At 36.3% G+C, this 13,948-nt stretch overlaps 1 protein-coding gene across 1 annotated transcript; it reads right to left on the reverse strand.

The window, feature by feature from the left end:
* Positions 1 to 527: 527 nt before the first annotated feature.
* LOC122085459 (transcription factor MYB1-like) lies at positions 528 to 7,941 on the reverse strand. The gene is made up of 2 exons (XM_042653902.1): positions 7,544 to 7,941; positions 528 to 1,853 (listed from the first exon to the last, which is right to left on the reverse strand). Exons 1-2 carry the CDS (start codon positions 7,866 to 7,868, stop codon positions 928 to 930), a joined length of 1,251 nt encoding a protein of 416 aa, XP_042509836.1. The 5' UTR covers positions 7,869 to 7,941; the 3' UTR covers positions 528 to 927.
* Positions 7,942 to 13,948: the final 6,007 nt, after the last annotated feature.

A 13,948-nucleotide genomic window follows, 5' to 3' on the forward strand; every position in this document is an offset into this window, starting at 1 on the left:
CCTTTATTGATCAAGAAGTCTGGGGAGAGTTGGGCGGGGTTGAATCAAATCCTCCGTAATGAGCGATGAATGATAATAAGGATCCAACAGCTGAAAAGATCCCAAATACAGTAGTCGTTGAATACTCATTGTCTCCCAACAGAGGATTTTTGTGAAAGATGAGGTACACGTTTTGCCACAAAATAAAATACCATCAGAACCACAAAATTGTTTTACCGAGGAAAACCCAAAATCAGAATGAAGTGGAAACAAGAGAACCCACATACACTTCAGAGGTTTAGAAACTGAAATCGGGTCCCTTTTGAATCTTAATTCGAATCATTCCAGAATTGGTTGGAATTAGTTACTCATCGGTATTCAACACAATCAAGTTGGACCCAATATACATAGAATTGGGGAAAATCAAAATTGGTCGACTCCAACGTTGCGGTTCTTTTGAATAAAAGAATGCCTGTGAAGCATGACTCTGATGATATCAGAATGAAGTTTGCTAAATAAAAATGTTCTTGCCATGGAAACAACAGATCAACTAGAAGTAATTGCAATAATAGTAACAGGAATATAGGATCAAGATATATAGAACATGCTTATCTTAACGTTCATGTAGAGTGAACAACAAAAAAACAAAACCATAGAAACCATAGGTTCCATGGTTCCACCTCAACAAAGCTTGAGACCTGGTAATAGTTTGTCTTGGGATCTCACTCCACTAACTGTCCATGTTTACAATTTTCATTGGCGCGTCTAGATGAGCCGGTTTTAACATCATCACCTGGATAACCAAAAGGTCCTCTTGCAATGAGAAGAAACCCAGTCTTTTGTGATCAGCCAAGTACCTGATCAGCAGTAGGTATGAGTGTTTACAACTTGCTGACTCAAACTTCACCTTTGCCCAATCCACGGAATTCCGGTGATATGGAACGGAACTCAACTCAATCCCTCAAGGTTAGAAGGTACAGCAAAAGACTGCCTGGGAATCTGGGATGATAAAACGTCTGTCATCATGCCCATAAGCTTGTTCCTTCCCTCTTCAAAACGCAAATGGTCAGTGTTCCTGTTACCTTCAACGTGTGCCATTCGGACTTGAGCCCCTTGAGAAACTGACCGGCCGGTTACGTTATCCAACACTCTGGTGCTACTATTATCCAAGCCACTCTTAAGCCAAGCGATATTACTTAGATCTGTTGCTATTGAGGCCAACTCATGGCTTGAAAAAGGTTGAGGCTCCTCAAATTCAACGAACTCAGGCCCCAGCAAGGAGCTTTGAGGGTGTTCCTCCCCTTGTGCTCCACAACAACCATGTCCACATCGTGGCGGAACAAGGGGTTCACTATATGAACCTTCTAGCAACTTGCAAATCCCAGCATCTGGCTTCAAGGTTTGAACTAAAGGCCCATGCAATGGGACTGTTGACAATGAAGAGGCACCAGCTGGGCCACCTGGAGTATTATATAGGCTAAATGCACTGACACGTGCGACAGGACGGAATAAGGTAGGGGGTTCTTTTGCTTCATTACTACAGTGATTCTCCTTTGTTTGATCCTTGTCCTCGTACTGGTTTGATATGTGCTCCATCGAGTTGACATCTTTTGCTTCTGGTGACTTGAATGAATCAACATCCCCACATGATAGAGTTTCTTCTGAAGATGCTCTTGTTTTGTCCACACTGGCATCATCCAACATATCACCAGATGCTGATCTAAACTTTTCAAGTTCCATGCATCTGCGTCGTAATGTAGAATTCCAGTGATTCTTTATTGCATTGTCCGTCCTCCCTTGTAGCAGTCTGGCAATTGATGCCCATTTGTTTCCATGGATTGCATGGGCTGCAACTATGATCCGATCCTCTTCCTCTGCAATAATTTATGTTCCATCAGCCTCATAAAGCAAACTGTGTGCAGAATTAGAAAATAAAGAAATGGCAGATGAATGTGTGTTTATCCATGTAAACTCACGGCCATATTGCTAGAAATAATGGAAGAATACAAGGGCACGGTGGCTTGAGATAATAGTGGAGCTCTTTTATTTTGATATTTTCTCAACATAGTATAGTACATTTTTCATGCATAAAGCAAGAAAAAGCATACACCAATTGAAGTTTTCTAGTTACTACAGCAAGCACAATAGCTATGTTATACATGGAATTGATATCAGGGCATATTGTCATAACAGCCATAAAAGTGTTCAAGAAGATTGTGGCAGAAACTCAAAACATCCGAGCATATTGTCATAACAGCCATAAAAATTGTGTAACAAATACCACGAACTCCAGCTGGGCCTTTTACCAATATGCAAACAGAATTGAAAATATCCATTTTCTAAAGGGCCAGCAACTGCATCAATGATCTCCCAAACTATCACCATAAGTCTTCGAAATAATATGTCACGCTCAGCATTTGCAACATTTTCTTATCCAAAAAAGAATTGCAGCGGTGGTATCCTGAAGGAATACATGAAGCGCGAAGCAAGCTATCAAATGATAAAATATCTTTCTGTTTCCACTTAAACTCTAAACCAATCCTAGTTCTGTTTACCATGAATTTAAACCAACCCTTTCTGAAGCTTAATCTACAAAATATCCCTTAGTTGATTGATAAAATATAACCAAATTTTCTTCTTGTCTACCTTTATTTTGGTTTTCATTTTAGACTCTACTGCTCACCTATTTCCAGTACTCATGGCCTATAATGATGGCTAGAACTTGCTAAGTGAGAAGTTCTGCTGCTCAATTGAATGGTGAAATAATTTAGTCAGAACTCAGCACAGAGAACCTACACAGTGAACAATCTCCAGGGAAAAAAACAAGCTAGTATTTTGCCATACCTAAAGAAGATCTACCTGAGTAGAGAGAGAAAGGGGGGCAAAAAAAGAGAACCAATCTCACAGACTAGGAAAGTAAATCCAGCCTGTTGATGTTGTTACATATGATGTTGTTAAAAGCTTGAAAATCTCTACACCAATTCCTTCAAAGTCGAAGCAAACTAGATGCAAGCAAACTCAAGGAGAGCACCCCTCCCCAACAAAAAAAAGTGGGAGGAAAGCACCATCAAGGCCAAGTTCTTTCATCACTAATAGATGGGTAGCTGATTCCAAAACTTACCAATTGAATAGCCATTCTCCAGCATTTGTTTCCTGCCACTCATAACAAAGTGTTTGGGCATTGATTAACAAATACAGATTATAGAGTGATAAGTTCAACAAAATCCAGTATTCAGACATGAAGTATCGTTACTTTCTAGGCAAGAAAGAATAAATAAAAATTGACAAGTTAATAGTTAGAGGTAACCAAAGGAAGCACAACTAATGTTAAGAAGAAATTCTCCAGGAAAGGAAATTAATGGAGGTTCAGAAGACAAGACTACGAGATCGACCAATGTCAGATAATAAAAGCAGTGCCTTCAGAGAAACATAGTAATCTTGGAGGCCTCATGTAGGGCAATCATTTCGTTCTGTTTTTCTGGTCTGAATTTTTTGGGTATAGATCTTCAAAGCACAGTGCCTTCAGAGAAACATAGTAATCTTGGAGGCCTCATGTAGGGCAATCATTTGGTTCGATTTTTCTTGTCTGAATTTTGTGGGTATAGATCTTCAAAGCAGGAAATTAGTTCTCATCACCAGTCCATTTCTGTTCCCCCCCACCCCCCTTTCTTTTTCAAAAAGACCTGCCTACTAAACTTTCAACTGCAAAAACCTATTTACACCTATCAATGCCTTGGAACCTCAAGCAGAACTTCGCAACAATTCTTTCAAATACAAAGAAACAGAATACAGTGATGTTTAAGTAGGACAGGGACAAATGAACCATTACAAAAGTTGTCAAAAAAAGATCTCTAATCTTTAAGGAAGCCATTGGGAAAATCCACAAATTCAAAACTTAATAGTAGAAAAACCTAAGGATGATGACCCACATGGATCACTTCATCATTTAGGTTGCTTACATTACAATGGTAGTTGATAAGAAGGCAGTCAATGCCTGTATCCCCATCATATGATATAGGATAAAGTTCATGTTTGATTGACTATAAAATCTATGACAAGCATAACAATGTCATTGTCAAGCCCAACCTGTAATGACAGCTCTTTATGGCTGTCGGACATTAGGAAGGCTTACCAGTATCATTTTATTCTGCAGTGGTGGTGAAGTAAGTATCTTATAGAAAAATACTAAATTTTATTTTATATAGGTCCCCCATAATGCAGAAGCAATCCATGCTGCGGATTATGTGGCTGGAATTAACAGTGATTAGTATAGGTTTAGATCTTCCATAGCATGGCAGGATAGTCCTTCAATTAAAGCTGGGGGCCAATTGTGTGATTTTTCTTTCTATTACATCAGAGTTTTGAGGCTGGTTGTGGAGTTCATGTTTAGCAATTGGTTGGGAGTTTTTAAGTTTAAAATATCATATTTTATTAGAAGTTGAGTTGTTTGTTATAAAGAAACTTGAGTCCTTATCCTATTAGAAAAGGATTAATTGTCCAAGGGTCCTAGAATTAGAAGATTTTCTTTGTATGATTTTTCTATATATAAATGTAACCACCCATATGACGACATGTGAATGGATTACTCTTGTTGGTTTGGTAACGACCTAGCTGGTTCTTCTCTCTTATCTTTCTTCTCTAATTTCTCTCAATCTTTGGATAGCACTCAACTGTATTCCCTCTCCTCCTTTTCTCCCCAATTATCTCATCTACTAGATAAAGTATTTCCTTCTCTCCTCATCACCCAAAGACAGCTTTCTCTTCATTTCTTCTCCTCCCATCAATTGATAGTTCCAGATCTTGAATCTTAGGATCCAACTTTATTATTGTCTCCTCCACAACTACCATTGATCTTCCCTATTTAGTTACTTATTCCCTATATTTAAAATTTGAAATATTCTCAACAATTTGTCATTACCTTCCATTAAATTCTAAATATTAGATTTGAGATCATAGCCATTGGATCTGATTGGTATATCAAGGCAATATCAGCCGTTGAAACAGAATCTTGGAGATAGGCTCATCGCTTGCAGATCCATATTGATCAATCTGCATTAACCTCCAATGGTTTTCAACAGTTGCATATTCATGCCTTAATATGGCTCCAACACCAAGATTGTTCACCCAAAATCTTATGCCAATACTTGAGCCCTTGTCACAAATGATAGGTTTTTTCTCTTAGAAATAAAAGAATGTTAGATCCAAGCACATAGAAATTAACTACCATGCCAATCTATTTAATGTTTAAACTAAGCAGAATGTCTCTATGTTAAGTTTCTATCCAGTTCCAGTTGCCACACATCATTATAATGTTTGAGATATGCCACTAAATTTAACATGTGGTCCAAGGATATATATATATATATATATATATTCCAGTAGTCAGAATGACCAAAATCTTTTTTCCAAGGCACCTTGCAATAAAAAACTCCACCATCGATGGCCAAAACCTTTTTCCATTTTTCTTGTTGTAAGTTGTGTTCAATAGATTTTCCTCCCATAAGCTTACCCTATTGGTGGATTTTATGTTAACATTGATAAACTACAAGTTAGTTTACTATGCCAAACATACTAGCTCTCCGTCCTGGTTACCCTATAAAATTAATGAGTACTTGCATGCTTTACTAGCCATGGTGAATTAATCTTCAGATATCCCTATCATTTACCTTCTAAAAAAACCTTGACTTATCCGATTGGGGTTCGATCTCAAACGGTACTTGGTGGAATTGAAGAGAGGTTAACTGGCCTGAACCAAATCTTTCCAAGTAGCAGAATCATATCACTGGATCAATGTCCATTGATACAATCAATTCGACCTTGATACTTGAAATTTAGGATATAACGGAAGCCTAGACTTGATGTACTACTAGTGGCCCCATAAGAAGAAGTTTCTCGCTTCACCCTTGAAAGAGAATTTTGTGTTTGACTTGTAATGTATATGTACATTCCCTTATTAAGCCTTCCATAAACTTGGTTGTTGGACTAGAACCACTGAATACTTCTGGTAACTACCACTCCAACTAGGAGTCTTTTGAACCTCATTCTAATAAATTGAGGATACAAGTTTAGGGATTTGAGGAAAAACTGCCACACAATTCAACCATGAAAAGAATGAAGTAAATTTTATTCGCCTTTTTCTTTGTTACATTTTCAGAAACTGACACCAATCATTCTGTGAGTAACAGCCACACAATCACACACAAAAGGGAATCAGATTCAACATTTTTTTATGGATAACAAATTCAACAAATTTCATTCAAAATAACTTTAAGTATTCTAGTTCAGTAAGGTTGGAATTGAAATATGTACGATTTTGCTTAAAATCATCTGAACTCATAAAATACAAAAATAAAAAGACCAAAAAACATAAAAAATAATTTGACCTTGACCCTTACGTGAAATCAGGGGTTATAATTGAATGCAATTACTTTACACATGCATGCTCCCCTGGGAGCGGGAGGCTTATAATATCCTGAACTTTATCATTGTATTTAGAACAGCTGAGATGACAAAGTGTAAAGATTTGTGATTAAAGTCTAATGGTGCATTTTAGCTGAAGACAGGTCCAAAAGAGGAATATTCTATTAACGAATTAACAAATCCAGTCACACACTGGTGAAGTGTGAGAAGAGGCAAAAGGAGGGTGGGAAAAGAAAGTGATAGATTTAATAAGTTTCATGGATGGTGCTGAAGGCCGAAGTTGATATAATAACTTCAAAAACAACAATATGGCCCGTGTTTCTTTCAGTTAAGAATTCCAAAAGATAATATAGAGGTCCATGAGAGCCAACCCAGCTCCATTGATTGAGATTTCAACAAAGAAAAGGTTAAATCATGCACAGGAGCAAACAAGGACCATGAGATAGTTTCTCATAAGTATTTCCTTCTTTTCAGCTGCTTTTGTAGGATTTAAAAACAAAGGCAGGTGCCTTTCAGTTTCCCATAAGTTTTTTCCTTCTTTTCAGTTACCAACTGGCAATTTCCAGAAATTACCAGATTCCAGTATTTTCCCCCTGATATTGCAAAACTGAAAACCAGAGCTTGTAAAACTTTCAAGCATAAGATAAAACCAATTTCTTTGTTTTCTGGAAATTTACTAAGTTCACTAGGAAGTCCCTTTGACAAAACAAACTCAATTCCCTTCTGCCCCTCCCCCTGAGCTCTCCATGTTACCCTTCCTAATCCTCAAGTGAAACTAGAGATCAAATAGCAAAAAGAAATGAAAAAGAAGAGATCCCAAATAGTAAAATACAGCAGGGAAGGTATTCTTCCGGAAATGTACCCTAAAAAAGACATGAGAAGGTTGAAACGACTACTGCACTAGCAGCATGAACTATAACCACTAGAACACCACTAAAGACCCAACAATCTACAGTCACTAACAGCAGTAAAGAGAGCATAAATCAATCGCAAGGGATACGGACGTGTTACCTTCCAGTATCAAATTAAAAACAAAGCATCGTTAACGATAAACTAAACAAGAAGCATTAAAGGCATAACCAGTTTCACGAAACCCTCGATTCAGAGTAGAAAGAAGGGGAATTTGATAGGTAGTGAAGGTTACCGGTAAAGGGCTTTCGCTTCACACAAGGATCGAGCTGATTACACCACCGGAGCCGACACGACTTGCCAGACCGCCCAGAGATTCCACGAGCGATGAGGCTCCAATTTCTAGCACCGAACTTGCTAACGAGTCTACTAAGAATCGCGTCTTCCTCGGGCGACCAAGGTCCTTTAACTCGGTCTTCCGACCCGATGCCGACTCGGCTACCGCTGCTCCCATTTCCTTCTCCGACTCCAACTCTGCTCCCACCATCACCACCTTCTCCACCATCGCCACCATCGAACCCTTCACCATCGGCCGCCGCCACTATTTCTTCCTCTTTCATCTCTTTTTATCTCTCCCGCTCTCCCTTTGTCTGTAACCGTTCCAGTACCTACCTGCCTAACTGCAAATGTTCTTGAAGACAGGTGAATTCTTTTATAGGGCAAGTGTTCCGGGGCTCTTTTCCAGTTTTCAGGAGTGTTTTTACTTTAAATACTCCTATGTCCTCTTTTGAAATCACTTGTCTGTCCTTGTTTCAACCATTCAAAAGTTCAAAACTAATACTCTTTTAAGGGCAAGGGTTGGAAACCTGTGAGGTCGTTGGCTTTAATTGACAAATTTACCCTTCCGTAGAGCTTTAGATTTACAATACGATGGGCCATCTTTTCTTTTCCACCTATTCGGCCGGTTTTATGGGCGTTTCGGTAATCTGGTCCGCGGCGGTTATGTGTTCGGGGAAAACTTTCGCCAAGAGGATTTCTAATGTCGGTCAACTTGATTCAACTAAGGAAGCATCACCGTCAGATTGGGCTTGGGCTCGGGCTTGGAAAGCCCAATCAGTTGTGCAATGCTAAACAATATATCTGCATTGGCTTAGGGCCCCATTTGGTTGTAAGTAAAGGGAAGGGAAAGAACGTGAAATTTGTTTGACCAGAAAAATATAAATTTTTGTGAACATGGTTGTATTAATACCTTATTTTTTAATTTTTATTTTGAAAATGTTGTATAAATAAGTTAAGGATATGAAAATTTAATTTTTAAAACAAAATTTTAATTTTCCTCTCAAAACCTAGGAAATTGATTGCAAAATAAAATAAAATTTAGAGTTAATTACACAATCATGATAGTTTCACCTTTTTTCCCCTTCCCTTAACTTGCTACCAGATGGGGCCTAAGTTGAAGCAGAAATGTTGTTTTGCACCACACACAACCATGTTTATATATTTTGTTCGGTTCAGTGGGCCAGCTGTATCAAGGCCTCGACCCAAACCTGACTTGTGTGGACACTCTGAAACAACTGGTTGGGGTTTCCAAGGCCAAGACCAAGCCCAGTGTAGGAATTTATTTCTTTAAAATTGAGCCAGTTGAAGCCCATATGAAAACATTCAATTTTTGAATCTTGTAGGAATGTGCTACATGAAGATTCTTAAGGCTCCGTTGGGTTGCAAGAGTTGATGTTGTAGAGAATATAAAGCCCACATGCGAACTGGAAAAAGCAGGAGTTGCAGGTCCTATTTATGATGTCCCTGGGGTTGTAGCCAAGGATTGTCAACAAACCTTAGGCACCGTTTTGTTGCAACGAAAATTTAAAGGGAAGGGAAGTGAAATTTTCATACTTTAAAAATAAATGTTTATAATCATTATCCCATATGATTGTATAAACTATTTAATTTTTTTTAACCATATTTAGTAATAATATATGTTACATGTAATTTTTATTTTACATATTACAGCAAAGGGTTTTGGATGCAAAGTGAAGTGAAATTTTATGATCAAATATGAAATGATTTGAAATTAATGTTAAAGTCACATGGGTAATGATTACATATATCTTTTTTCAGTATAAATATTTCACTTTCCTTTCCTTTAATTCCCCTTATAACAAAACATAACCTTAGCTATTTGTTGGATCCTTGGAGCAGCTTTCAAACGTCGTATAAGCTACATGATAAGTTTAGATAAATGTCCATTTGCTGAGATACTGAATGCTTATTGAAAGAGGGGAATTGCACGTAAGAAAAGGGAGAATCTTGATGGACTGGTGGAATGAAATTAAATCAAAACTAAAACAGAAACATATTATTTCATCCAAGCTGTTGTTGACCCAATTTTTGAGAAATAGATTCCTAAAGTGGACTTGGGCTTGGGATATGAAATCCCAATAAGTTGTCCAGAGTCTACACGGACAAGGTTGGGGTTAGCTTTGACTCAGCTGGCCCACTGAAACCAACATAATATATGAGCATGGTTGTGAGATGCAAAAACGTTTCCCATTAACTCACCCTGTTTGGTTGCAAGTTAAGGAAAAGAAAGGAAGTGAAATCTATTTAATGAGGGAAAAAACTTTTATGATCATGGTTGTGTAAATACCTTAAAACTTTTAAGGCTCCGTTTGGTTGCAATGGAAATTTAAAGGGAAGGGAAGTGAAATTTTCATACTTTAAAAAGAAATGTTTATAGTCATTACCCATATGATTGTATAAACTACTTAATTTTTTTAACCATATTTAGTAATGATGTATTTTACATGTAATTTTTATTTTACAAATTATAACAAAGGGTTTTGGATGCAAAGTAAAGTGAAATCTTATAACCAAATATGGAATGATTTGAAGTTAATGTTAAAATCACATGGGTAATGATTACATATATTTCTTTTTTAAGTATGAAAATTTCACTTTCCTTCCATTTTATTCCCTTTACAACGAAACATAGCCTAAGTTGTTGTTGGCCCAATATTTAAGAAATAGAGTACTACACTGGGTTTCTTCTTGGGCTTGGGCTTGGGCTTAGTCTTGGGCTGTGAAATCGAAAGTAATTGGCCAGAGTCCATACAGTCCAGGTTAGGATCGAGGCCTTGATTCAGCTGGCCAACTGAACCCAACATAATATATTAGAATGGTAGCGGGTGATGCAAAACAACGTTTCTGCATTAACTGGGCCGTCTCGTAGGGAGGGAAATCTGTTTGAAAAGGAAAATTGATACTTTTGTGATGTAAATACCTTAAACTCTTATTAAATATAACCATTTTTAAAATGAAAATTTCAATTCCTCTTAAATCCAAGGGGATTGATTGTCAAACAATTTAAATTTAAGTGGGAGTTTTCTGTCTCGGACTGTAGGGGTCTATGGGAGCACACATGCATGGAAGTATCAATAGGGGTGGAATTTCTCTTTTATTGGAGGTGAGATTGCTCATTTCACCCCCTCCTAAGCCTGGGCATAGACGACGCACTTTTGGATCCATAGAGTCCTTTTCCCCCTCAAATTTAACAATTAAATTTAAATGTTTTTGCCATATGGCAAGTTGATGGGACTGAAATTTTGCAAATAGGGAGACCACAAATCTCTTGCTCATAGGTTAAATTTCAAACAAAGTTACCCAAAAAAAGTTATCAAAATCCAATGAGAAAAATGAAACTTTTAAAAAAGTATTAGAAAGAAATCTAGTATTACCTTTATTTTTTTTTATTATCAGTTTCATTTTTAATAAAATTCTGGGGGCCATCCTGGGTCCCAGATAATATTCAGGATAAAAAAAAAAACCCTTTATTTTTTATTTTTTTAATTTTTTAATGGTTAAGCCTTAACAGTCTTGTTTTGATTGAATTGAATGACCTTCCTTCTTTTTTTTTTTATTAGGAAAAATATTGAAGAGTAACTAATAATACAATTGAATAGACGAACCAAGTGTTAAAAGGTAATGAAAACTCCTTCCTTAGGTAACCCTTATTTATTTCCTTCTCTATTAAGAAAAGTACTGAAGAGTAACTAATAATTGGATTGGCCAGACAAATGTCATAAGAATAGGTAAGTTTGATTTGTTATAATATAAATGCAATTCTCTTGTATCACACCTACTAATTTACGAACACTAGGATAGCCTAGTGGTGGTAGCTTCGGTTTGTGGAGCCGACACCTAAGGGAGGAGGTCATGAGATCGAACCCTGTCGTACGTATTGTGTGTGTTTTCTTATTTATTCTGTACCCACCCGTGGGTTGCCTAGATGGTTAGGGCAAATAGAGGATTGTGTGGATTAGGTGCACGGTCTCAGGTTCGATTCCCTATCTATGTACCTACGATTTAAGTGGAGATTATGGCAGTGGGTTGCTGTGCTAGTCTCCCCAAAGATTAGTCGAGGTGAACGTAAGCTGGTCCGGACACCTTGGTTGACAAAAAAAAAAAAACCCACTAATTGGAGGATCTTGGTCTCAATTTACTATAATTCAACCAACTGATTCCTCCAGCCGACTGAAAACACATCAATTAAATTTTGAATGAATTGAGCTTTAGGGTAACTATTAAATTAGTTGTGATTTATTTGTATGATCTTAAGGGATCAATGGATCAATGGTTAAATTTTTACCACATGGCAAGTTAATGGGGGCTGAGATTTTGTAGACTGGAAGACCTGAAGTCCATTGCTTAGTCAAACAATTGATAAAAAAGAAAAAAAAAATTTATATATGACTAAATATATAATAGAAAATGTCAATACATAGAAAAATATATAGAGTGAATTTGAGTCGAAGATTTTCCTTGTGGCCAATTCAACCTAATCCTTATTTTTCAAATAATGGTTGGATTAATTGCACATCACCCTTTGATGTGGAGTAACTGGGTGGATACTCATTCCTTGATTATTGTTTAGGAAAATATTAGTTCTATTTTTTTTTTATAGTTAAGCCTTGGTAGTCTTGTTTTGTTGAATTGTATGACTCTTCATTTCCATATTACTATAGTTAAGGAAAAATGTTTTATGTTGGGGAGAGGTGGTCGATCGGGAGAAGACATAGGGCATATTTATTAGTGAAACATGCTATATTGCATGCCATCTTTGTTACAACTCACTCAGATAAGTAGTAATATCTCATATGGAGGGGCAATACGAATATTTTGAATAGTTAGGGAGTTTTTAATTAAAGACCTTCCACTGTTCTTCATAAAATTAATAAAAGAAAAAATGTATGTTTAGAATGGTTATGGTATTATAAACAAATTTTAAAAGATAGTGATAAGTACTCTTCCCTTAAATAATCTTTATTTCTTTTCATTTCTATTGAAAAAAAATATTGAAGTATAACTAATAATTGGATTAATTGACTAGGCAAACCAATGTGATTTAAGAGTAAATAAGCTTGATTTGCTATAACCACCATGTCTGGATGATGAGTATCTATATTAGACTAGATACTTAAATGGTGATTGCAATATTTGGATGGTCGATCAAAAAGTTTGAAGTGGGATGGATACCTACATGTTGGTAAGGGGTGAGAGTTGTCACTTAGTTTATTGTTAATGCAAAAAATCAAGTGGGCATGTTATCATGTCCTTAACTAACTACTGATTAATTTTCAATCTTATTTGTTAATACAAATATCAAGTCGATCATGGGCATGTTGTCATGTTCTCATCTAACCATTGGTTAATTTTTCATCCAATGGTGATTTCACCATGAGTCACAATGTATTGGTCTGTATAAGTTTTGAAAGATCAGTTGTTTAAAGGGCTTCAACCATTAAATTCAAACCACTTGTTTATACGACCCAACACACCCTGGCTTTGTTTCCTGCTTTCATTTCTATTAGTCCATTCCAACCTGCACCGCTGGCTTGGTATTGCTTTATTCTTATAACAATTATCAAATGATATTTTCATAATTTCTTCGAAATTGATTTCAAAATATTAGAAACAAAGCGCAAAAGTTATACCAAACAACTTCCGAAATTGAAATCATTCTCATAAATAATTATCAAAATCATTCCAAATAGGGCCTTATGCCCCTGCCCACCCTATATCCTTGGGTTTTGTAAGATGTTATCACCCACACGGAACCTTTTAATCATCAATTTGTTTGATTTTTATTTGTTTTATTTAACTTATTTCTATTTTTACAAGTGTTTGGTATAATTTATAGCACTTATTTCTATTTATACTAAATTAGAATAAATCACAAATCACAAATTACTCTCAAGTTATTTGTAATTTGTGATTTGTGGTTACAAATAATTTATGTTGATTTTTTTTTTTGTAGAAAATTTATGTTGATTTTTACGCTACCTTAAATGAGCGTATGTGCTAAACTACTCAAAATCAATGGTATATGGTATATAGGTAACTTCAGTATATTTTATACTTTTCCAATAAAAAACCCCAATCCTATCATCTCTTTCACTCGAAGCTCAAAGCTCAAAGCTGAAGGTGAAACCTGAAATCTATTTTCTCATTATAATCTATTTTATAAATAGTAACTAAACGAATACTATTTGTAGTCCATAATTTATTGTCACAAATAATTTCTAAAAAATAGTTAATAAATACAAATAGAAATCATACCAAAGAGAGCCTAAGCTTAGTTGCAATACCATAGGTAACTCAATCCTTCGGCAAGAGTTCGGACATCCCCACGCTAAGACAGACA

This window comes from Macadamia integrifolia, chromosome 8, assembly GCF_013358625.1.
Source record: "Macadamia integrifolia cultivar HAES 741 chromosome 8, SCU_Mint_v3, whole genome shotgun sequence".
Lineage (NCBI taxonomy): Eukaryota > Viridiplantae > Streptophyta > Magnoliopsida > Proteales > Proteaceae > Macadamia > Macadamia integrifolia.

Bases quoted from the DNA above. Each gene is read 5' to 3' on its own strand.
- LOC122085459 (XM_042653902.1), bottom strand. From the start codon at position 7,868: ATGAAAGAGGAAGAAATAGTGGCGGCGGCCGATGGTGAAGGGTTCGAT. The intron at 1,854-7,543 runs GTAACCTTCACT...AAATTATTGCAG, and splicing joins GAAGCGAAAGCCCTTTACCG to AGGAAGAGGATCGGATCATA.